Source organism: Molothrus ater, chromosome 4, assembly GCF_012460135.2.
Source record: "Molothrus ater isolate BHLD 08-10-18 breed brown headed cowbird chromosome 4, BPBGC_Mater_1.1, whole genome shotgun sequence".
Taxonomy (NCBI): Eukaryota; Metazoa; Chordata; class Aves; order Passeriformes; family Icteridae; genus Molothrus; species Molothrus ater.
Genome location: NC_050481.2, coordinates 44,910,363 through 44,936,686, shown reverse-complemented (window position 1 = coordinate 44,936,686; position 26,324 = coordinate 44,910,363). Strand labels below are relative to the sequence as shown.

The window sequence follows — 26,324 nt, the reverse complement described above, 5'->3', positions numbered from 1 at the left end:
CTACTGTTACATAAAAGTGAAATCTCTAGAATCCTGCAACAAAGTGCAGGATTCAGCTAATGTTGGTTTATTTTTTTCCCTCTCCCTGTCCCATAAAAAAGTGGAAATTTCAGATTCTGTTCCACCAACCCCAGTGACAAAGGAGGTGGCCAAGAGATTCTCTACACCTGATGCTAACCCAGTGTCAACAGAACCAGCCTGGCTTGCGTTAGCCAAGAGGAAAGCAAAAGCCTGGAGTGACTGTCCACAGATCATAAAGTAAACTGTAAAGTTACATCTCTATTGCTGACTATTAATTGCTTTCTTTTATTTATTCTGCTTTTTACATGAGAAAACTGAAAATGCATGTATTGGAAGGACTGAAATCTGAACTGATTACCATTTTGCTGTAGCTCACTGTAAAGTCTACTCAAGTCATATATTCCATTGCTTTGACAAATAGCTAAAGAAGGTCATGGCAAAAATCTCACAGCCAGACTCTCTCAAAAACTTAGAGAGGGCTCAGATACTGGATGTAAATTTTAGCAGGTATCATAATAAGGGCCAGAACAGGATAAGAGTTCAGACGCTTCTTAAATTCTGTTGGTATTCAGTTCTGGAATTTTAGATCTCTATGTTTGAGATCTCAGAAATTTTTTCAGAACTTCATTGTTGAAATTAAGGAAGATGCATGTTTCCTTCTCTTAACTCATAATTTATTTAAACATGTTAAACTGTATGAACTGCCAGTTCTGCCTGCTATTTTAAAGCTTTTTCCCTAAGGAAGACCTTCAGGATACACTGTTCCACATGCAAATGATAAGTGATGGCACCATCCAAATGCTGAGGTAATTTCTTTCATCATAGGATTAATACACTACATCTATATGCCCTCACTTCTAAGAAGAAAACAATTAATCTTACTTAAAAAGCCACAATTTTTAAATAAATGTCATTAAGCTCTCAGAAAGAAGTCAGGGATTCACTGTTTCTTCTAGTCATTTGGGTGCATCACTGTTTGTGCTTGGCCATATTTATGCTGCATAGAGACAGTGATTGTGGATTGCAACTTTAAATCAATTGAGTGGAATTAAACTGCTCCTGTGCAAATGCAAATTCCTGTAGAATTTGTCTCAGGAAGTTCCCACAGGAGTAGGACTGACAGAACTGAAGTTAACTGAGAACTGAGAGGTAAGTCAGTGAGAGTTTTAGGAGTTTTAACTCTGCATTCTTCCTGATTTTACTCCACATGCAACTTCAGGCAGTTCAGGTAACTTCCTGTACTTTGACCAATATAGCCAGAACACTTCAAGAAGAAGTTTACTTACCCCATCTCAGGTATCTGATGTGGCAGTTGAACACTTTATTACTTCACGTAACTAAAACAGAAATGTCAACCCCCTCCCTCTTACAAAAAAAGGATAAAGTCCATAAATGGAATAAAAACGTCACTATCCTCAACATCCCACAGAAATCTCTAGGCCTGCATTTTAAAATGTCACCCTATTAAATAAATCAACTGAGTTTGTTTTACAAGGAGGACTTTAAAAAAAATTGAGTCGTCTTCTTACAACCATAAGGCTCAAAGGAACCTTTAAGCCTACAACATCATAAAGGGAGACATTTTCATGAAAAGAAATTACATTATAGAATGATACAACATATGCTTCATGGAAGTGTTTTAGCCAAACTGCTGTAAGCAGCATGAGAAACAGCATTTTAAACTACACAGGAAACAGAATGAAACCTGTTGTACACTCTGTTCCCAGTTTCAGCAAGAATCATTGGCAAGTACAGCCTTTCCCACCCAAGAGAAAACGGGCTCAGTATCATGGTTACAGTAGCACAAACACAATGGATGTGTTAGATCGAGTACATGTGCAGCAGCAAGATGGGCTTTCTTGGGTGTCTTAAGCCATCAGTTTTGCTCAGTTTCATATTTAAAACCAAAATCTCTAAAGTAACCTTTACCAGGAACATAAGTAGTATGTTTTAAGCAGAAATGAGACAATGCTGCTCTCAAATGCTTGGGAAAAACACCCACCTTAATGCCTTCAATATTCAAAGAAAGAATTAGGCCTGTAATTCCTTTTGCTCTGCTAGCACCTGGAATTAGTGCATCCTAAAGTTAAATTTATATTTTTCCAAGTTTGTTTGCCTGCAGTATGGATATGTAATAACTAAACTGCCTGAAATTCATCTTTACAATAATTTATTGGGAGGGGGAGCCAGGTAAAAATACAGAGAAGATGAAGTAAATCAGGATTAAAGATACTGGTATTCTGAAAAGCATAGCAAAATTCGGTGCTATTGTGCATGACATAAGGATGCAATTTTCCAATACAATCCATTTATAGCACATAGAACAGAGCTTTCATTAAGGATGGTCCTAAGCTAAAGCTTCAAAGCAGAGATTTTTTCCAACCATAAAGGTATCTAGTGTAACAATGGAAACTGTATTATGTACAGTACTAGATGGAAACATTTCTAAAGTGTACATGTGCAACAGTAACATTTCATGTTAAATTAACAAAGATTTGCACTAAATACCAATGAAGTGAAGTTTTTACTTTGCTTTAGCTTTGTTGCAGCCATTTCTGATAAAGTATTGGAACTCTGTAAAAATAAATCCAAAACACTACTACCCAGTTTAAAACAACGAAAATGTTTTAAGAACCGAATAAACCACTATGTAGTATACTGTCTCAATTTTTTGTAACTTATACAAACACAAAATACCATTTCTTTTGACAAGGTTATATATGATTAACCTCTATGTTCATATAGTAATGTATAAAAACTACAAGATGTATAATTGTGGGGTATTTGTTGTGTACTTTTTTAATTTTTCAAATGTTTTAAAGTGCAATTGTTTATTATACTGTCATTTTAAATCTTATTAAACTATAACCTGGTCAAAATTATCTAATCATTGATATATGTCCTCTGTGTCTCATTTTGCTAATCATGTAGTTCAGGTTTGCCTTACAAATAGAACCTTTTACAGTGCTACAACTCTACTACATACTACACAGGATTCAAAGTAGATGAGAGCAAGTAAGGTAAGAGTTTCTACTACACTTCTTTCAGAAGACTCTTAGGAAATGCTCTCAGTAAAGTGTACTTTTGCCACTGCAAGTATTTGATTTTCATTACCAAGACCACTGGTACTTTTTTCTAAGGTGTTAAAGAATACAAAACCCAATTTACACAACCTTTTATTAATCGTTCTTGTGAAAACAACGTAAACAGTATTCATTCAAATATTTTTAAAATCTATTTGACAGTGGTTAATTTGAGCAGTGCACACTTCATCTTAGAACTCATACTGTTTCTGTCATTGAAATTTAATAAATATTTATAGTGTTATTTCCACTTTAGAATACAAGAGGCAACTCCTACTGACTTCAATGGAGTTTAGGTATATGCTAGATTAATTAAACCATGACAGGCCTATGTCCACAAAAGATGATCTATTCTGTTTGTACAAACAGTAGTGACCTGTAGTAAACAGGTCACTCCTTCCACGTATATGAAATTCAGGCTTTGTCTCCAGAAATCAAATTAAAAGTTAGATTCAAAAAAGGACTTGTGTTAGCTTGCCTGGCACAGAAATCTTGACAGACAGACAGATAAACACTAGTCTGGTGCAAGGAAGAGCCAGGCACAGGCGAGGAGGGACTCAGAGAAAGCAATTCACTCCTCCCTCGGAGATAAGCCTACTATCCAAGCTGTGGAATGTGGCACCTTACACACTTTGTCCCTGTCTGGCAAGGTGCTGAGCAGCCATCCTCTCTCCATCACTGGACACTGCCTGATGCAAAATCCCACCTGATAAGCCTGCAAGGAGCATCTCTTGCCTGCAGCAAAATAGGCAGAGGGGTGGAGAGCACCTGTGAGCTCCCAGTTTACAAAGGTAAACAATAACAAGGAAGCAGCCTAACATCTTAGCTGTTACTTTTCCCTGCTATATACAGATCCAGACAATAAACATAATCATTTCTACAGCCAACAACAAGCTTTGTTCCCCATACTACAGGCGAAGAGAAAACCTCGCCTGGAAGCTTATCTACTCCTTCTGCTGTTCCACTCTTGGCATTCAGGATCCACACTCTGCCATCTGTAGATACTGCTGCCAGGAGAATTTTGTTATTTAAGTCATCACTTTGGAAAACGAATGGTGTTCCATATACACTTGAAGTGGCTTCAAATTTCCACAGTAAATTACCCTCCATGTTACAGCAGTAGATAAAGCAGTCGTGAGAGCCAAAAAATATTTCTTGCTTAGTTAAACTTGAGAGGCATGGAGATGAAAACACTGGCCCATTAGTGGAAAATTGCCAAACCTACAGAAAGAACATAACCACCCATTATCAAAGGTTTTTTACATTATCAGTTTTACAGCAACTGTAATTTTTTAATAGACTCATTGTTGATAGGAGAGCATTTAATTTCAAAAGCATACTAGATTTCAGTGAGGTCTAGTAAATCTTTGTCAAATTATAAATAAGGTTTTACACAGAGAGTAAGCAATAAAAGTCTCATAAAATAGATGTGGAAGAGGGAAGAGTTACTACCTTCAGTGAGGCCCACGTAAAAATGGCCAATTTGGGAAAAGAATATTCTTGGGCTGTCGTACAATTAGTAATGAACATCAAGAATCCTGTTAATATGTCATTCTTTGCCAGAAAGGCATATATTCCTTTTGGGATAAAGATTTTCTCTGCTTATGTTAACAACGTGCAGATCCCTCCTCAAGAGAGTATCAGGTCTGCAACACTGCTGCAAGCAGAGAGCAGTGTATGGATGGATTAACATGTATTTTATAATCAGAAAAGGCTCAGGAATTGCCATAAATACTGCATCTCAGGCTAACAAATGAACGGTGTCAGTTGTTTACCACCAGATACAAACTAGATTTATCTCTGAGGAACTAAAAAAATACTCACACTTAATTCAATGTGAAGGCTAACACATATTTTACCAGAATTATGATTTGGCAGTTTTTTGACAAATGCATAAAAATTATAAGAAACTTTTACTTCTGAATAACCACCATCTTACAGAAGAGACACCTTAAACCTGCTTGGAAAGCTCCAAATGAAATAATTTCATTTGCTGACACTAAACTTGACAATTTACTTTGGGTATTAGGTCAGAACTAGATGTTCTCTTACTGCATCAGGCAACTTGAGTTTGTGATTTTGTCATGGACTATCCTAGGCAAACAGTTTTTCTACTTTCTCATCTCTAACAACAGGCACTTCTGTATGGTTCACAAAAAGGTACATGTCAATCATTAAGCCTCAGAAACCAGTCCTAAAAAATCTTATTCAGGGTTTTGTGCTGGACATTATAACCCAACAACACTTTTACCTTTTCTCCAGAATGAGTGTAACAATATAAGTTTCCATCCACACACCCAATACAGATGTAATTCTCATTGCAGTGAGGAGAGGAGAAGAGTGGTTTTCCAAGGTTGCTTTTCCAAATCTTACTCCCCGTCACCTGTAAGTGGGAGCATGGAAAATCTGATGCTTAATACAACTGTAAGAAACAGCACAAAACAACCCTTCCACCACTGCCTGACCCAGCCCTTATGTAGTGTGGAATAAAAAGCCAAACCCCCAAACCAAAACAACAGCAACAACAACACCCACACAAAACAAAAATGTGATCAAAACATAATTTTCTTGCTCGCCATAGACAAAGTAATAATGATAATTAAGAGTGTATTAGCAGTACTTCTAATAAATGCCAGATTCAGTTTTTAATTTCATTCCCATCTGCTCAGTATGTGACAACGACCAATGAAGCAGAGATACTTTGGAATCAAGTTACATTGATACTCTATGACATGTTGCAACTCACTATCTATGACTGTCACAATGCATTCCTACTGTATCTTGCTCATTTCCCAGGAATTAGGATTATTCACAAAAATAGGAAGGCACAGACTCACTTTTGGGTGGGTTTCTCAACTACCTCTTACTGTGGATTATAGAATAAAAAAATATCCTTTCTTAAGCACAGTCCACTCTTGCTGCCAAACCATGCACTGGTTTTCTAATAGCAGACTGGTTACTACTGAGGACAGCTGTAGTAGGCAGAAGGTAAAGGTGATTAGGATTGATGCTCTGTGTTGTGTGAGTACAGAAACAGTAACAGCTGCTTCTACTCCCTGCTCCTTTTTATCAGGCAGGACCAGCTGTAAGCCAACAATGCCTCAGAAAACCATGAAATTGCTCCACATCTATCAAGAATGCCATTTCCCCAGTGCAAAGAACAGAACTGCACACTGAGATTAAAAGGACAGCTCTTAAATATGGGGAGGGAAGCAGTAAGAAGAATGAAGGGGCTTCTTTCTGCATTCTGTTATGATTTCTGTGTAGTTTTTTTTTTTTTCAATCCTACTGCCAAAGGAGGAGGGGACAGGAAATAAATCTATATACTTGCTCTCACTCCCTGGTTACTGATACAGGAATGACAAGAAACTGACTGCAACTTTGGCCTTTGGTCAGCATGTGAATTCAACCAAGTCAGTTCAGTCCTCCTTATCACCAGGTGTATTTCTGAAGTGTGGGAAGTATAATGGTAACCCTGTATATCATTATAATGCCCCTGAGTCAAAAATATTTCATGGTAACATATGATGATCTCCCCTTTCATTAGAATAGCAATCTTAACTTCAGAAATACATTTGGCTGAAAGACACATAAGCAAAGGTACATACAGGGTTAACAGCCAGTAATACTCCTCCTAGTGTAGCAACATAGAGATGATGTGGAAAAGAACTTAGACAAGGAGATGAAAACACAGCTCCACCTTCGCAGTGTAACTTCCATACACACACCTTTTTCTGTAAGTACATGAAAAAAGAATAATAAACAATTTTTCAATTGGAGTTGGAGCACATCAGGTTTACAAAGACCTTTGCATGTCAAACATTATCAAGTACTGTGTTTACTCAGCAAATACCAGTTAAGAAGTGAAGACAATCTACACGCCATGAAGCAACACGTGTGCCATTGGTTTCTCTTCCAGTAAATAAAATAAATTCAGCTAATGAAAATGCAGTATCTGCCCCTTTTATTTCCCATCTGCCTCCATCTTCGCATTTACAAGGTAAGATTGAAAACCACAGTTCTATTTCTAGCTAGACACCCTATTCTGAAACACCTATGGAGAACTTATTAAGAAACTTAATATTTGGTTTCAACCAGGACTAATAGCACAAGAACCACAACTGAGAACACCACTAAAACTGTTTACTGTCACATAATTCTAACCCCACTTACAGCAGGCCTAACTTTCAGAAGTGTGATTGTGGACTCCTAAGAATACTAACACCAGTGGAACTTCTTCTGGTGCACTATAAATAGTGTCTAAATTGGATATTTATTGTTCTACAAGTAAAAGTGAGTCAGTGTTCTTACATAAATATCCAAAGCATACACATGTTGGTCATGAGATCCAATGTAGACCAGTCCACTGGAAGGGTCTACAACCGCAGAGCTTTTCACAGTGTCTTCTGTGACAAAAGTCCAGTGTATCTCTCCATCACTGCTTTGAAGCACATACACCAAGCCATCATAACAACCTATGTGGAATAAAACATGATGGGGAAAAAAAAGAATAATGATTATTTGCATTTATGCTGTGACTTATGCTGTTAGTTGCATCACTGCTGGAAAGAAATAGGATTATTCATAAGGTTGAGTTTCAAAATATTTTTGAAAGCTCCTCCTGTGTTTTTAGCTCAAAGGTTTTGCTGATACAGTCAAAGATGATTGTTCTGTGTGTTTTTTCTAAGTTACATTTAGAACATACTTATTTCACTATCTTTCCATCAAATTTTTCAGTAACAATAGTAGAAAACACAGTGAGTTGCCTGAAAAGGGAGAACAGAAATTTTTTAAATTACCTCTTTGTCTAGGTTGTTTCTGAAAACAAACGTGTTAAAAGAATAAAATTTGTAAGTTTTCTATTGAAAACTGAACTGCCATCATAGAAACTCCTTCATGTTAATGAAATATTCAATTTTATGATCAAGAGTGAACAGCAATCAAACTACAAACAAAAAGATGGCAACATTAGAGTTGCACTAAAAAAACGCCACCACTTGGCCATCTGTGCTAACCAGTGACGTAGATATATTAGCTAAAAAGATGACAGCAAGATAAATAATGGCAACTCTGCTGACAACAGATATGACAAAACCAAAAAAAAAATCCAAATGTGTTCTTTACATTTCCAGAAAGAAGAGTCAAATGAGATAATTAAACTCTGTGAAAAACAGTATGAGGTACCATGTACTAATTTCTAACTCTATTAATTCAGCAAGACATTTAAGACTCTATTACCTTTCTATACTATTTTTCTTTCTAAAACTCCCATAAACAAGTTTAAATGTCACAGCTTAATCTACCACTAAAAAAGAAACTGTAGCCATTGATTATTCCTTATTAATAAACCGGGATATAACAAACCACAAGTGTTTATGTTAGATAAGCTCCATCACTAGTTATCATGAAACTTAAATTACTTCTTCCTTCTGTTTCTATTTTACAATAAATTAGGTCTGAGGCAGATGTGGAAGTTGATGGATGGAGGACAACCAGAGATAAGGAATGTGATTCTCTGTCATTCATCTTGTATTTAGCAGAAAAAAGAATTGAAAATGAAGGCTGAAGCAAAAGACATACCAACAACAATGAAATTTCCACACTTGGATACACAGGCAGAAGACTCAATACGATCTCCAAGGGTCTTCTCCCATTTTATTTCTCCCAGATCTAGACCAATTGCCTGCATTGCATGGGAGTGAGAGCCAATATACACAGATGCAGATACTTCTTCTTTAGCTGGTATTATAACCAGTGGTGATGCATCAACACATTTCCTGGTGTTTGACCTCCACCTCACGCACAATGCCAGCTCTGCCACTGATGAATGACTACATTCTGCATGGATTTGCTGAACAGAGAAATGGTCATTTTTATTTGCCTTGTTTTCAAGTGTTAAAATTCTATTCTCCAGTTCAGACCCTTGCACATGGCTTTTCATTACAGCTGGAATCTTGGAATGCAGAGAGGAGGGCTGCTGTAGCAGTTCCACTCCTACCTGTACTGTATTTTTGGGCTGCATGGAAGACTTGGTGAAATTCATAGAGAAAAGATGATTTCCTCTGTTCAGGGCAATAAATGGAATTAATCCTGAAGCTATCTCAAGACCTCTTTCAGATGCCAGTTTAATGTATTTTCCATGGAATTGCTCTCCACTGTTCCTTCTTAATTTTCTTTTCACAACATTGTCAGGATTCATTAATTGTTCTTCATCTGCAAACAGCATTTTAAGAATATGTCTGTAAACCTCTTCAATTGAGTGGCTGAGAATAACTTCAAGGAGTCCTGGCAGAGCTTTGCCTACTAATATCTCAATTTCTTCATAAAATCGTAGTGCCTTTAGGGAGTCTCCACCACTGTACAGAAATACTGCATCTTTAGAAATTCCAGTGGAATCACATGGAAGTCCAAGGACAGACTAGAGATAAAAGGAGGGAAAGAGGTATCAGTCCATAGGTGTTATACCATGTCACACACATAAAACCTCAGGTGGGGTAGAATCCACCTGAACACCTAAAGTCATGCTAAAAATGAACAACTGAGAAAATTCACTACTCTGCAAAAAATCATTGAAAAATGTTAGTGCCAACAGAGGGACTGATAGAACAAGAACTGGGGAGGAATGAGGAAGTAGGGAGATACTAATTCTGTACTACAAAATGTCTTGCTCAATGCCAATTCTGCAGTGTAAAGAATTAAAGGGAACTGTACTATATATTGATTGGCCATTTTCAATACCATTTATCAATGACAACTTTGCAGATAAAACATAGATGTCTTTTGATAAAATCAGTTTAGGTGTTTTATTTTAATAACAAAGCTTATATAAACTGTTCTTTTTTACTTCTAAATTATTTAAGTAACCTACTTACCTACCTACTTTTGAAGTTATAAGCCCTTCAGTTCATGAAAGATTTTGCATTTGGCATTGTTACTACAACAAACAGCAATAACTGAGTCACCTCTCACCACACTCCCTTGTTATTAAGTCTGGATGTCAAATCCAAACCCTTTGGTTTTGGAAGCCACCTTCTGCTGTCCATAATGGATCTAGGACACAACTAATCCCCTGGGTTATCACTTCATTAATGTGAAAAGGATTGGCACAGACAAATAAATACACTACATTTACTTGTTCAAGTCCTAGGCCACAGCTAATCCCACTTTCAGGTGAAACTTGTAAATCAGCCTTTGAGAAACAAAGTAATACTGCTTGGCATCATATCTCAATACCTTGAAAAACAAGGCTTTAGCACAGAAATTTAGAAACAATCCAGACAGGCAGTCCAAGAGACAGTTGTGCAACTGCGCCATCTATTTAAAAAAAGGATTCTTCAATTTATAATTATCTTGAGAAATAAGAAACTCTACTAACACAGCAGCTAATTCTTTACAAAGTTCCCATGTCCCAGTTCCTTGTTTTCTTTAGTGATTCCTGCTTTTGGCATGTGAAGCAGCATTTAAAAAGCTACTGACATTACATCCTTTCTATGCTGATTGCTTACACCTCATAGCCTGCAGTTTTGTCTGATAGAGAAATAAAAATGACTCTATCTTGGCCACTGCAGAGGAACTATATTTAAGTATTAACTGAATAGAATAGAGCTGTACTGCTTAAATCTATAGGCAGCTAGAATGTTCTGGTTGCATTAGTCATACTTCTTAAAACTATTTAATTCCTGACACATGTATAATGATCCACTTGCAAAGATAAAAAGGCAGCTCAAAATACTACCTTCCATAAATACTGCAATCTTTCCCACAATTCCTCTGCGTCACTCAGCTTACTGTCACGCCTTCTGGAGTTTAGATGGTTCTGGTAAATCTTGTTCAGTTCAGATATATCAACTTTGCCTTTGTAGAAAATAAAGGACGATTTTTTTTCATTGCTCGCTTAGTATTAGCACTTTCAAAACTTGCTCTGCCCAAACAGTCCCTCTATTCTTGTATGTGTTTCCTTATTCAGACTCTACTGCATCTGCATTTTTTTACACAGTTGATCAACTACATGAAAACCAGTAAGGTTTTTGAAAATTTTCCCCTCCCACAGAATCCCACCTCAAGGCCTGCTTTTTCCTCAGCAGAAGGGAGGGTTCTGTTGCAGACTGCAACAGGAGCAAATGAGGTAAGAAATGTGCAGTGTTAAAACTAAATTGATTTTCCATTACTCTTTGACTCTCAAATGAAACATCATCAAGAAAACATAATAATACATGGCCATTATTTCCTACTAGGCATTACTTATCTAATGTACATATTCTAAAAGCATGAATCAGATACTGGATTTTGGTCAATAAAAAAATTAAAACAAGTGGCAAGGGTTCTTAATAGCTTCATTTACCGTGTGATGTTAAAGGCAAAGCTTTAATCACTACAATCTCATCAGGCACTGCATAAGCTGGTAGATGCTTCTGGAGTTCTTTAAATGTTTCTCTCTCTTCAAAATCATCTTTGGGTAAAACAAACAGATAAGTTTTTCCTGTTGGTACCAGGTAACTGCACAAGCTTCTACCTGGCAAAGATCTTCAGCAACCTGTAATTAAAAAACATTAGTCTTGTTTTGAAATGCATTTCATCAATAGAGTAAAAGAAGCAAAAAACAATGAAAAAAACCACACACCTTTAAAAACTGCATTTTTCTCACATTCCTACATAACATCCTATGAAATAGCTTCTTTTGTAACTGAAAGTTGTACTTCACATAAAAATAAACTCAGAGATATATGTATTATTTGCCAAAATGCCATGAACGAGATATAATCCAGGAATGTGACACTCAGTCTTGTAGAACAATCACTATACTCAGTACTTTTCAGACGTTTATACATTTTTCAATTCTTCTGGAAGAAACCATACAATAAAACAGATTCCCAAGAACTCAGAACAAACTCCTCCCTAAATTATGTGCCTAGATTCTTTATAATACACCCACCAAATTCCTTTAGACTCCTAAAAGTCATCTGAAAACAAGCAAATATCCATTTCTGATGATAACAGTGTGTTTCTTATATCTGCCTTTTTATAGTGGCTGTACTCTGTGGAGGTGAGCACGTACCTGCTGCAGATATTCAATATTAAAACGTTTGCCGTGGCGTTTAATCTGATTGTCCTTCCGACCCAAGAAGAACAACTTTGCATTCTCCACTCTTACAAAATCCCCTGTTTCTCTCATTGTACCCAGTGGCACAGTTATTTCATCATCAAGAAAGCAGACTCGTTCTTCACCACCTAGACAAAAAAAGATTGTGGTCATATATATAAAATAGCAAACTGTAAATGAAAATTATAGAGAGTGTTTTATCAAATTCTCTTAAACTTTACCATGAATTATAAGAAATATTGAAATATTATTATCGATGTCCAAACTTCTGCAATGTGCAGTTTTGGCTATGCAGTTAATTCAGATAATACACAGAAATTACTTCAGCTGAGAATGTCAAAATGCAAGAAGGGAAAAAGAAATCAATATAATAAAGGCATAGTCTGCAGATAAAATGATAGTACTTTCCTGTTCATCATTCCAACAACCTAGAATACTATCAGAAGGTTCCCAGCCCAATCAGAACTTAAAATGCTACAGTAATCTGTATATCACAGGCAAATATCAAGTAAAATAATCAATATATTATTAAAACTCAATCAATTAAGAACAGCCTCTTAGAAGAATCAGAAACATAAAACAACCTATAAATATTTGTCCCTCGCCTTCAAGAACTGCAGATCCATTGGCATCTCTGACCTCAAGTTTTGTTCCAAGGAGCGGCGATCCCAAAGGTACAGGAAAATCTGTTCTAAATATATTAGAGAGAAATAGTAGAAGTCTTTCTCTTCTGAACACAAAACAACTGCCCCAGAAACCTGGTATCATGTAGATTTTTAAAAGACTGGCATTAGAGCAAAGATAGATACTTGGGAATTCTTTCTACAAATGCTTATTCTTTAAAAAGATATCAATTTATTAAAAATTCAAAAACTTTATCAGTGTGCATGGGTGTCACTGATATATACCAGAAGACTCCACAGAACTATAGAAAGTAAGGCCTGAATAGACCCTGAAATACCCTGAGAGAACCCCAATCATTTCAGTCAACTTTTAAGTCTCCCAGATTGAAACATCCATCAAGTCAACCAATTTAAGCATGTGGAACTGCTTTCTAACTCATTTTTCCCTGCCTAATTTGAGTTTTTACTCTACTTTAATAAGTACAGTTAAGAAAAGTTCAAAAAAAGATTTAGAAAACATTCAGTTCAGAAAAGACTGAAATACAAGAAACTATCATTTCAATGTCATGTATCTATTATAGACTTCTCTGACCAACTCCTTCCTTTCCCTTCATTCTTCAGCCTCTTCAAGCAGTTGCAGGACCTGATTTCTTGAATATAGAAGCTCTTTCTGAGTGAGAGTATAGAATAATACATTTTCTTCAGTAAAGCAAAACTTAAAACTTAAAGCAACTTTAAATAACTTTGGCATGGATTCCAGTTCAATTTCTATTTTAAAGTATTACATTTTTTGTTTGAACTCAGAGAAAATTAGTTTTACATGAGAATGTAAGAACACTTCATGACAATCCACCATTTTTAGTCTTCAAGGGTTTAAGCACCAGGTTAATACATCACATCATTTGTGCAAACCATCCCTTTTTGTAGGACACATTTAACTCAAACTGCATGTATAATTATTATGGCATGGAATAATCACACATTTCAGAGAGAAAATTAAACAGTGAGATAATGGGAAGTACCTTTCATGACTCTATAAAATAACATGAAGAAAAAATGCCAAACAAGTCAGAAACGGAGTGAAATATGACAGAGTGATAAATGATGAAAAGCAAGTACTTCTTGAAGTTTAAATTACTGTGAAACCTTGGGTGAGCCACTTTGGACAAATTTCTGTCACCCACACTACTAAAATAGGAGAGTGGGGGCTGTAGTGGCTCATGAGACAATGGATTATTCTGTTTCTACATACACCCAAATGTAACTTCTACCAGTATAAACACTCATGAGGACTCAGTAGCCCTGGTAACAGGAGACTGAGGTTCTATTTCTGGTAATTTTCATCATTCACATGCCAAGCCATTGAGAACAGTGAATTTTCCTACCTAAAATCAGCACTAAAAACGTCCTCAGGAATCTTGTAGCAAGTGGCCCAGCTTGACACTTCAGTAATACCATAGAGATTAAAAATGCTTGTTTTGTTCTCCTTGTGCTTCCAACTTTTCAAGAGACTCAGTGCAGGAAATGCTTCACCACCAAGGGCTAAGACACGAAGTGAAGTATTTGCAGACAACACTCTTGATTTAATAATGTGAGCTCCAAACCTCCTGAGAAGTGTTGGTGTTGCCTGAATGATACATATTTTAAAAAAAAGAGAAAGACCTGTTACAGTTTATCAGTGTCTGTGTACCTTTCTGGTATACAGCTGTATTATGTACTTTTAAACATCTACGTACCAGCCATCACAATGGTGTTTTGTGAGATTTTGTTTCTTATAAGGCCTTTAATGAACACTATCAGCATAAATCTATGTTCTTCTGCAAAGCTTCTTCTTTACTCAGGTGTGTTATAGGTTCTCTTTTGTGTCTCAGTTATTACCTCAAGTGTATGCACATTAGTTCTGTTGTTAATTACTTGGAAACAGAAAGCAACACAGTATTCTCTCTATGTTATTGTCTGAGCCTTTTTTCCCTTCATTCCAGAATGTTACAGCAAAAATATATGATTAATGTGCATAGAAAAATTTAAAGAACTTATATAATGCTAAAAATTCCTAGGATGTCAGATTCTGGGTTGTCCCTGATTTATGCAAATAGAACAGTTTACGGGAATGGGTTTTTCTCAAAGCTTTCACTAAAATAAGCAGGGAGGAAAGATACAAAACCCAAATCCTCCAAACCCAAACCAGTTTCCTTAAACAACTATTTCTAGAAAACTATTGGTGATGTAGAGCTCTTTCACTGAAAGGAAAAAAACAGTAAATCATTTTACCGGGCACATTTCACTCTCATTCTTGCCTACTTTTCTAGTAAGAGAACTGGAAAATTAATGGGATTATTTCTTACCAGGTTCTTTTTTTTCTAGTAATAGATGAAGACCATCTTTTTTCAATCGATAATTTTAACATTAGTGAAATTTTAGCAACAAAACAAGGGAAAAATGCATACTCTTCCATCCCTCATAATTATTTTTGGATTTCTCCAGTCTGCTTAAAAAATTCAATGGGGAGAGGTAATGTCTTTCTATTTTTTAAGAAATATCATAAAATTACTCATCCATCAGTTAAGCTGTAAGGAGAACATTTTTGTAAATAATTCAGCTGAGAAGCCCCTCCTTCAGAGATTAGGACAGTGGCAAAAAAAACCCCACAAAAACAAATAAAACTTTTCTTAGAAAGTCTTTTCAAAAATATTCATTCATGAAATTCTGCCCTTCTCTATTACTGCTTAACATGTTTAACAAATATATCTTTAAAAGTCTTAAAAGACTTAAAAAGTCTTAAAAGTCTTGCTCATAGAGAGCAATATCTTAGAAATTTTTCTCCTAAAAGCAAATGAGCTAAACTGTACATGAAACTTGTGTATCATAGGATCATCTACACCATTTATAGCAATCCTAACAAATAAAAATAAGAGCAGAGAATAGTTACAAAAGATTTGTAACTAATGGATTTTTTCCTGCTGTGGAATCTTCAGCCAACTACTCATTTATCTTAAATTTAAACCCTACAATCTCAACTACCACCATTGTTACAAAAAAAAAAAAGGGGAATGGAACAGGGTCTGGAAAACAAATCCTATAAGGAGCAGCTGAGGGAGCTGGGGGTGTTTAGCCTGGAGAAAAGGACACTCAGGGGTGACCTTTTTGCTCTTTACAACTGCCTGAAAGGAGGATGTAGACAGACAGGGGTTGGTCTCTTCTCCCACGTAGCAAGTGACAGGACAAGAGAAACAGGACAGGACTACAGGTACAGGCCAGGCTTATTCAGCCATGCTGGATGCTTCAAGTAAATTTTGCAAACTTTAAAACTGTTAAAATTGAAATCATATAGGAGATGATCTATTTTAGGACATAAGAGATGGATGTAGCCTCATATAAGCAGGTGACATGAAAACAGTAAGTATTGCTCTGAAATCAATTATTACCTTGTTCTCATTATTGTAAAAATGACAAACATTTTACCACCCTATTAGGACAGGTTTAGTTGTACTGTTAGCATAAAAACTAACATTAAAACTTGTTTATGACTAAATACTCCAAGATCAAGCCCAGTAAAAAGTGCTTAAAATGTCTTTAACAGTTTACTCTATTACCAGGTTCTTCAGAACAAAAAGTTTAATTAACAGAATAATTCATTTAATTCTTAATAAGTAAAGGTTTTTTAAATAATCTTCAGCTTAGTGTTTTCTATCACAAAATGTTTGAGGTTTTGATCAAATGGTAATTTTCTAGACAGCTAACAGCTGTTTGTCTACAACAAAAAGGATAGCTATATTGCCTTTGAGCAAGAACACTCCTGTCCTATTAACACTAGACTCTAGGCTGATAAAAAGCATTAGCAAAAGTGAGGAGCAAGACACTGGAGACACATAATTTTGCCTACCTGCAACACTGTCACGTGGTGGTGGTGAAACAGAGCAGCAGAGAGCTCCACAGGCATCATTTTAATGGTGTTTGGTATGATAAGAATAGAGGCTCCACTTGTCAGAGCCATGAACAATTCAACCACAGACGGGTCAAATGTGAGAGGAGATGCCAGGAACAGCACATCATCCTGTGTGATCTCAAATATGGATCTAAAACAAGAAAGCAAGGAATTACAAATCTGATGCATGCAGTGAAAAAACCCTTCCCAACTAAAAGAATGAAAGCATGAAAGAAATGCATTAGCCAAGCTCAGATCTTAAAGGCTCTGAATATGTAGACATGTAATTTGAGCAAGAGCTCCTGGACTGTAATCGTTGATTTCACTAATGATGTGCTTTATGAAGATACCCACCAACACCAATAGAGTTCACAGAAAGGCATATTTTGAGTAGCAGATGCTCATTAAAAAAGGATAAATATAAAAGAAGAAAAAGCAAAGAAGAAGAAAGGAAAAGACAAGACAGGAAAAATATTGTATTTTCCATAATAATTTATTTAATATGAAATGAAAGAGAAGATATCTGGCTAATCTAAAAAAGAATTATGAATTAAGAACTACAGAACACAGTAACTATAACTGTGAACAAATGATTAATTTTATTTTCTATTTCTTTTAAACCACAAGACAGATGATGGTACAAAACTTAGAGCAACAGTGTACTATTTGAAACACAGCCCCCAAAACCAAAGGCAAAGCACCATTTAAGTATAATACTGATAGAGAAACAAACTGTTATATGAGTCTACTTGGAAATAAAAGCAAAAAACCCACAAAGGTGGATAAGGAGGAAGAAGTGAAGCCATGTCAGCAAAAACCCTATGTACACTCCTCTGAAGTATTACACAAAAATCCTAAAATTTGTAAAAGCATTTGAAATGAAAACTGAAAACCACGCTTACTTACTTAAGATGCTGAATATTAGGCACTATACATTTATGAGGCACTCTGACTATTTTGGGGATCCCTGTAGTTCCTGATGTATGCAAGACATATGCTACAGTGTCTTTCTGGCCAGCGTCCATGTATCCTGCTTCTGATGTTTTTACTTTGGTTTGGTCTGGGCAAACTCCTGGCTGTGAGTTACCCACAGCTTTGGAAGGTTCACATCTACTTTTCACATTGTCTACTTCTGAAATGAAATCAGTGTTGCTTGAGCTCATTTGGAAGAGAGTTAAACCAATATGTTCTATGGCAGAGGAATTGTGGTAAAACCAACCAGCATGGGACATTTGGAATTTCTGCAAGAGAAAATGAACAATTCAAAAAGTGGAACTCAGAAGGCACTGTTGTTATTTCATGCATGCAATGAAACAAAAACCAGCATTTCATACAAACAATTCTGATTTTTCATACCTCTACTCTAGGAGGACACACGTCAGACAGTTATAAGCTCATGTATTTCTACAAATTAACTATGAGTGAATGCACACTTCATAAATGCAAAATAAACAGTTATCTGAGCAAATGGAAAAAGGAAATGGAAAATATAAAAAAAAAAACCACTGCAGAAGACCAAGGAATCTGAATTGCAACTTGTCTATTCCCTTTGTAATGAGTGAGGGTATAAGATTTGGGATGAGTTAGACAAAGAGAAACCCAAGTATTAAATGCAGGAGCTTTTTTAACTACTGCAGATTTCCAACTCTTAGCATTGATATATAAAGAAACAAGTCTGGAAAAGTCTTCCAATATTAGTGCCCAACAAGGTTGCCTGAACAACAGTGTAACAGGAAAGAAGGCAATTATTTTGAAGAACAGAGAAATATTTTGTACTTTTGATTTTAAAGATGTTCCTTTCTGAATAAGAAAGACAACCTTTTGCCATGAAAAAACAAAAGCACTCCATCCAAGCTAATTAAAACAGAATTCAATTTGCATATCTATATGTCTAAATTGCCCTTTAATGAGTCCTATAGAAGCCTGAACACTTACATTTATTTTGTCATTCTCAACAAGAACATACTGCAGGTTGCTTTTCTTCATGAAGTAAGAAGATATGGTTGGTGGTGCATCTGGATCAATAGGTGAATAGGCAGCTGGAACTTGAAGGATTCTAATAAAAGACAAATGTTTTAAAAGAATTTAAAAAAATAAGAAAATCCTCTTAGATTTTGCTAAAATTTCTTTTATTACCTTTATAGTTGCCTGAGCTAGAGAATATAGTTATAACATGACTTTTAAAGACCTTGTTGGTAACAAAGTAAGATGAAAATCAGTGTTGCTTTTTGGTCTTTTACAGCAAGGGAAAAGACTAAAGCTAGATGAAAACATTCAATATTATCTCAGGCCAAGCAAGTCAGTGATGACAAAAGGTATCACTGACATCAACAGCATCACATTCTAAAACCTTCTGATATTGACTAGAAACAGAAATAGAACCTTTCCATTTACCACATACAACACGTATAAACGTATTCTAAAAAGCAACAAAACCCCACAGGCTAAAAACACTTTCCTACGAGTGCAAAGAATGCAGCCTAAGAAAATCTAAGCAGGCCCTGGGATGTCTTTCCTACAAGGCAGGCGGAGGAGCTCCAAGTCCTGGCGCTCCTGGTCCCTGCCCCGCACCCTCCAGTGGCGCTCCTGGAGAGCCACAAGCGCTGAACCACCCCCAAAACTCCTCACATCTGCTCTGCTGTTGGGTTCTGTACTGTACAGAACCCAGTATGTCCTGTACTGTAGGTACAATTTATTTATTATACTTCCTGTCTGTGCAAGAGGTTTGTCACTGCAGTAGCACCAAGGTCTGGAAGGGAGACGTGGCAAGGGCAGCATCCCGATGCTCCTACAGCTCCTGTGCCGGCAAGCGCTTCAGCCTGCCCTGCGTCACACAGCGTTACGAATCAAAGAGCCCCAGCACATCCAATCTCCTCACACAGCAATAGAAAACTGTTACACTCAGTTCACTGGGATACAGGACAAATCAGACAGCAAGGGACATCAGTGCGACCTCCTGCTCAGGCAGAGCCAGCTGTGACAGCAGACCAGGTTGTTCAGGTCTTTGTACAGTCAGGTTCTGAACACCTCCTGAGATGTGCCTGCACAACATGTCAGAGCAACCTGCTGCACTGGGGCAGAAGCTTTCCTGACTGGTGAGAAAGTTCCTCAGTGCTTGTGGGGGGTTTATGATTACACTGCTTTCTCACTCCACTGAAATCCTTATCCTCCACTGTGGTACCTCTTCTGCTGCCATTCTGTATTTTACATGAGGTGTGAACAACAGGAAGATACCGACGCAGGCCATGCCCCTAGGAAGCACAACTGCTGCTGTATTCATCAGCTGAAAAAAATAGGCTTGTGATCCTGTGATTGTCTATTCCATCATAAATGCTAGGAATACAAAAGATACCTATATAAAGGATACATAGAAATTAGACATTTCTAAAATCAGCAGAAGCAAGATTTTAAAAATTAATGGATTATCATAAGGGTTGAGATCACAAGCATTTCAACTTCCTAGCTATCAGTTAATTAACACCACTTTAGTGTTACAATGCCTATTACTTCTTTCCGTAATATTTGTAATGGAATATTAAATGTATGTTTATTTACCTTAAAACATGGAATTTGCATTCAAAACGTCCTTCTTTTTATAGCCAGCAAGACCATTCATTAAAAAAACCTGCACAGTCCTTTTCTCAATAGATGTTTTCTGTCAGATCACTTCCAGTTTTAAACAAGCAGAATAAATATGCTGGTCATTAATTTTTTCGTATTTCTATAAACATGTTAAATCACTTTTAAAGAAAGGATGCAGCTACAGACAGTTTACAGCTTTAAGGCTTAAGATTCAGAAATATTTCAGCAATGGCTTTTCAAAAGATTGTCATATTTCCATCTTCTCCCTAAATGATGCAAGACTCCAGCACTGGGGTGGCACTACTACGCTATTACAACAACATTTTTGTTGTTGTTAAAAATATAAACAAACTGCAAAATTTGCTTTAACAGAGATAACCCTTAAAAAACCAACACAAAAGTGCAAGCATTCAAGCCATTACCCTAAGATCCAAGAGGGCAGGTTTATTCCTGGATAGCAGTAAAGGCCTATTTCCCATCTGCCTCGTAGGTCACAGTGCTTCTGAAGGAAAGCTGTCAGCTCCAGGGCGAGCCCCAGCAGGGCGGCGTAGGTGCGCTGGGCCGGGGGCTGCCCGCGGCCCCCATGGAAGCACACCGCCGCCCGGTCCCGGTGCAGCCCGGCCGCCCGCGCCACCAGCTCCGCCAGCCTCATCGCGCCCGCAGCGCCCCGCTCCTGCAAGGGCAAAAATCACGCGTTTTTGAAATGTTAAAAGTTTAATAGTAATAAAATGGTTATAAGAATAGCAATGCAATTAGAAGAATAATAATTTGGACAATTTGAATTAGGACAATATGAGACAACAAAGAGTTACGGATGTCCGGGTAACTTTTTCTGGGCAGCATGAGCCTGAAAAAGGACACACGTTAACAGAGGATTAACCCTTAAAAACAATAGTCTTTAGGATTAACCCTTAAAAACATGTTGCATATTCATACATTTCATACATGATGCATAAATTCCATTCAAATACAGGATTCGGTCTGGTCATCGTCAACTTCTTCCTCTGAATCCCAACAGCGCCTTCAAGGCGGGAAGAAGTTCGTTTCTTCTGATAAGAGGGCAATAAATCCTTTTTCTCTGAAAGATTTAGGTGTTCTGTGGCTGCTATTTCGCTGCAAGTCCTTTCTTTAAAAAAGTATCATACATAGCATAGTTTCTATTTTAACATTTTTTATAACCTAAAACTATATTTAACACACTACTTAAGAGAATACAGCATTACTTTCTAACACAACACTTATAATATGCATTTTAATATTTGCGAAAAGCCAATCATAAAATACGCATTTTTCACATGCAAGAACCACACACCAGACACCGTCTCACTTTAACGCTTCAGTCGGACTACAAAGGCACACAGAACACCACCAGAAAAGAAGGAAAAAAATAAGATCCATGGCAGAGAATACACAGCTCTACCACGCCTCAGACTGCAAAAGGTGCAAAGCTGGATTCTTGACTTGTACTGAGGTAGTTTGTTCCTCACCGCTACAACTTTATTTTTAAAGCTGGGCATCACTGAACTGATAAATTCATTAACACAGCTTAATTAATTAGTAACTCTTTCAATAGAATTGTGAAATACGAATCCTTCCTTCACTAGCAGAAACCCTCAACACGCGAACTTTTGGGGCACTGCTCGTGCTGGCGCCCGTTTCTGCCCCGAGAGCCCTCCCGCCAAGGCCGGACCGGTGACCGGACGAATCCAGGCTTTGGCCCCCACTCTCCTCTTTCAGGTTACCCCATTTCCACACGGGACCGACACGGGACGGACACAGACCGGCGGCTCCCAGCGCTCCTCGGGATCCCCGGCCCGCGGCACTTCCCGGTGCCCTCCTGGCCCCGCCCCAGCCCGCCAGCGGCGGCGCCTCCGATTGGCGGGACGCGGTAATGCCGCGCTCTCATTGGCCAGTGGCCGTCGCGCCGTTTGGGTACGCACCAGCAGCGCCTGCTCCGTCAGAGCCATGCGCCATTGCTTCCTGAGGGAAGGGGGGGGGAGAGAGAGAGAGAGAGAGGGGCACAGCGAGCGCGCCAAAGCCTTCCCCGCTGTATGCAGACATGGGAAAGGGGCTAAAAACAAATACAGGTGGCTCGGGCGAAGGGCAGGGTTCTTCCCCTCACTCTCACAGTTCACTCGTCTCGGTCCCCGTGTATCCTCCCCCTCGGGCCCAGGAGGTGGTACGGGCCTTCCTGCCGGAGGTACCACCATAGGCGGGCGGGGATGTCACGTCCGGGCTGCGGGACGGGCCTCCCACCCTTTCCGGTGCTGGGAGCGGGTGGAACGCTCGGCCGCTCCAGGAGCGGTCCCTGCAGCAATCCCTGACTATCCTCAGGGGCGGCCCTGCGCCAGCCCATGCCCGGCTCCCGGGGGGCGAACAGGGAGCGGGGAGCGGCCGGGGCTGGGCTTCCCCCCAGATACGGTTCAGGGCGGCCAGCGGGGAGTGAGGGTGAGGGCAGCGGGAGCCGTGCTGGGGGAAGGGGCACCGGAACTGCCCTGGGGGCTGCGTGGTGATTTAATGACTCAAAGTCATAGAACCATGGAATATTAATGATTGGAAGGGTCCTTAAAAATCCTCTACTTCCAACACCCTGCTGCGAGCAGGGACACCTTTCACTGGACCAGGCTGCTCAATGGCCCATCCGGCCTGGCTTTGAGCACTTCCCGGGATGGGGCATCCACGCCTTCTTTGGGCAGCCTGTGCCAGTGCCTTTCCGGCCTCACAGGAAATTATTTACTTTGCCTTCGAGGCGCATTCGAGGTGTCATTAAAAACCCCTGCGCATGGTGCCGGTAATGCCTCGGGGAGAGAACGAGAAGGCCAGTTCATAGCCATTTTTAATGTTTGCATGGGAGAAGTTAGAGAACCAATGTGCAACCAATGTGCACCAATGTGCAACTGTGCCAAACTATCACTTAGAGAATGTTTGTCACATTCTCTAAGTGATAGTTTGGCACAGTTGCACGCTGGTAATGCAGCAGGAATGGTTTCACAGTAAAATATTAATGCAAATAGCGACACCTAAAGCAGCCAGAGTTTTCTTCAGCACACTCACTGGTGTGTGTGTTGGCTGTATGTGATTCTGTCTAGGAACCTGAAGCATAAATCCAGCTGTCAGAATAGAATGACATTTAAAAGTATCTCCTCTTTAACTTAAGATTTTGACAAATAGATAATAAAGATTCAGCATTGCAGTGCATCCAAAAATTACATTGTTCACAGTAGCAGACATAATTTCCTTTCCATAATGTGGAGGGGGGTAAAAGGCAACAGGACTAATTTTTTTTGAAATTAGAATTATGCGATCCAATGCTCAAATCACATTAATTAGTGATAAAACAATTATTAGGAGACTTCAAAAATAGCATTTTGTTCAAAGCACATTAAAGAGAATTTGCACAAGTTTCATTTCCAGTCCTGTGGACTATTTCAGACAGACTTCTTACACTGTGCATCTAAATGTTTATCACATATAAAGAGCTGTTTTTTTTGTATTTGTATTTGATGTTTTTGTAATCTAGGACCTCAGCCCTTCTAAAAATTATTTTCTTTTGATGGTGGGAAATAAGAACAGTGAAAAATGTTCACAACAGTTTTCCTGGTTTTTTTCATACCCTTTCCTGGTTAACCTGGAAGAGGGGGTGGTCAGTGTACAGGCCTGTTCTGGTTTTGTTCAATTTACTGTCCAGCTGGACTGTTATGGTTCTTTTAATAAACCAGACTTGCTAATTAGAAGAGATCCACATACATCCCCCAATATGCAGGTCTGGGTGCTGATGAAGCCCCATGCTCATCACATCTAGGTTCTGCCACAGGTTTGGCTGCAAGTAGGTTCTGATTCCACTGCACAAGTCACAGTCCTGACTTCATTAAAGCATGTGTATTTACATGCTTTTTCAAAGTAGGACTTTTGTGTTGTGATTGTCGATGAGGCACAATTGCTACAAATCCCACATAAAACTCCCTTTTGAATTTAATCAGCAATCTTGTAATTCTCAACTATATGGAAAATAATGGGAAAGGAAGAAGCTGTTAAACTTTTCTATTTATTTTTTTTAACAGTGCCACAAACAATTATAAGGCCAAAATACACAATATTAAATAGAAAATCTAAAATTAAGTTGCTGGTATTCAGTGAGAAAGACTGAGGTATACAAACTATTTTTAAAATTGTGCGGAAATTTGCAATAGTTATGAAAAGGTGCTTTTCCATTTTCAGCTAGTGGTTCATTGTCCAAGTGATCTTCCTGTATACCAGTAACTGTGTAATTGTGACCAGCTGAACACATTGTCTTTAACAGCTAATGGTTCTTCAGAACACTTGAATTTTTTTAAACATTACATTTATTCTAACAGCAGTAATGTACTAAAATAAGACTATAACCAAAACAACTCATGATCTTCATTTGATATATCATTTTTACTGTTAAGTATGGAAAGTTTGTGGTTTTTTAGTTTACTTTGGATGTTGACAAATGAAAAGTACACTTCAGAAATTGTCAGACTTATGCCAGAGAAAACAAGGCGTAAAACAGAAAAAAGAATGGCAGTGCCAAGTATTTTTTAGTTCTTCCACACTATATTGGCAATTGATAGAAGCTCACAACGATAATGTAATTACATGACTTTAAAACAGAATTTTAAAGTTACAAAACTAGAGATCTTTTTGGCTGAGCATTTCCCTGAGTCTTCATTTTTAAAAATCACGTTAGACATCATATGCATAGGATTTGTTACAAAGGCCTCAATTAAAAAAGGCTGTATGCAAAAGTTCGAGACTTCTATTCTTAAAAAGCCAAAGCAACAACTGCTGAGAAAGCAATTTCAGTCTTCAGAATCTGGTATTTGTCCTAAGGAGAAAAGCAAACTTCAGATACTTTTGCACTAAGACTTTGATAATTTCAAGTTACATCATCACACGATTTGTGCTTTGTGAACAAGTCTAATGGGGGAGCTTTTAGGGCAAGACCAAAACAACAAACTTTGGGACTTCTACATAATTTAAAATCCTTTGGTTTTTATAGCATTTTGTGAGAAAATAGAAGGCACAACTGTGCATCAAAACTATATGATTTTGTATTTTAATCTACTTACATTGTTTTCATCAGCACATTGGACTTTCTGTAAGTCTTTACTTAAAGATGTGTTTTAGTAACAGTAATTAGTTAACTGTCATAAGGCTTCTGTTTGACCTAAATGCAAGAAGGCTATTTAGCAAGAAGGCATCATTGAAAAAGGTACATTCAACAAGATATGAACTGATGTCCATCCACTGAAAGTTCACCATTCTAGCTCAACGGGGTAGTCTCCAGTGAGACATGCTGTGCAATGACCAAGCTTTCCAATAAATGACTTGTCAGTTTTGGGGTTGTTGTCTCGTCTTGCTTTGATGCTTTCTTGCACAGATGATACCAGCCCCTCCACAGAAAGATAGACAACACTGTCTGCTCCTAGAGGAAATAAAGGATCATCAGTTAAAGCTGCAATATTGTACCAAATGCAACACTCTTTGGAAATGCAGTCACATTATCATATAGTTTATGAAAGAGAATGACTGAAAAATTTTAAGATTGTAGTATGTCTTGCCCTTCTCAAATGCTTTGTGCAGGGAGCAGACTCACTGAAATGTAGACAGAAGGTTCTGTTGGGAACAAATATGTGACACATAAGTGCAAACACAGAACCAAAGTCCAGAGTGTATACTAAGACTCCCTGAACTCCTTGCAGTCTCCCAGAGTTAACCTTAGTTCAGGTCTGGAAGTAGATATGTGTGTGGCTAGTGCTTCCCAAATCTGACCACCAAGGACTACCAAGCCTCTCTGGGACCTGGAGGAGGGGAAGACCATCATGTTAAAAAAAAATCATGCAATTCAGGCAAATTTTCTAGCAGTAGGAATGTTTGATAGCCTTTTCATATCATTAGTTTTCTATCCTTTGCACTCATGTGGTGGATACTACTTAAAAATGAGATCCTACAAACTTGAAATATTT

At 38.0% G+C, this 26,324-nt stretch overlaps 3 protein-coding genes across 3 annotated transcripts in view; 1 reads left to right on the top strand and 2 right to left on the bottom strand.

Moving 5' to 3' along the window:
• The window catches only part of CRACD (capping protein inhibiting regulator of actin dynamics), a 130,178-nt gene extending 127,263 nt beyond the window's left edge, over positions 1-2,915 (top strand). Inside the window, 1 exon segment of the mRNA XM_036382140.2 lies at positions 102-2,915. Coding sequence (XP_036238033.1) covers positions 102-262 — 161 coding nt within the window. The 3' untranslated portion in view covers positions 263-2,915.
• A 265-nt stretch (positions 2,916-3,180) lies between these two features.
• AASDH (aminoadipate-semialdehyde dehydrogenase) lies at positions 3,181-22,117 on the bottom strand. The gene is given in 16 exon segments (XM_036382141.2): positions 3,181-4,325; positions 5,356-5,487; positions 6,713-6,838; positions 7,416-7,579; positions 8,685-9,522; positions 10,840-10,958; positions 11,446-11,574; positions 11,577-11,637; positions 12,160-12,332; positions 12,789-12,895; positions 14,213-14,454; positions 16,711-16,903; positions 17,659-17,993; positions 18,688-18,808; positions 20,757-21,007; positions 22,077-22,117. Coding segments are annotated over 15 exon segments (3,369 nt in total). The 5' UTR covers positions 20,987-21,007; positions 22,077-22,117; the 3' UTR covers positions 3,181-3,926.
• A 2,243-nt stretch (positions 22,118-24,360) lies between these two features.
• Positions 24,361-26,324, bottom strand: part of PPAT (phosphoribosyl pyrophosphate amidotransferase) — a 43,449-nt gene continuing 41,485 nt past the window's right edge. The window contains exon 11 of the mRNA XM_036381965.2: positions 24,361-25,783. Within this exon, the coding sequence (XP_036237858.1) occupies positions 25,614-25,783 (170 nt within the window). The 3' untranslated portion in view covers positions 24,361-25,613. The remainder of the gene's footprint in view (positions 25,784-26,324) is intronic.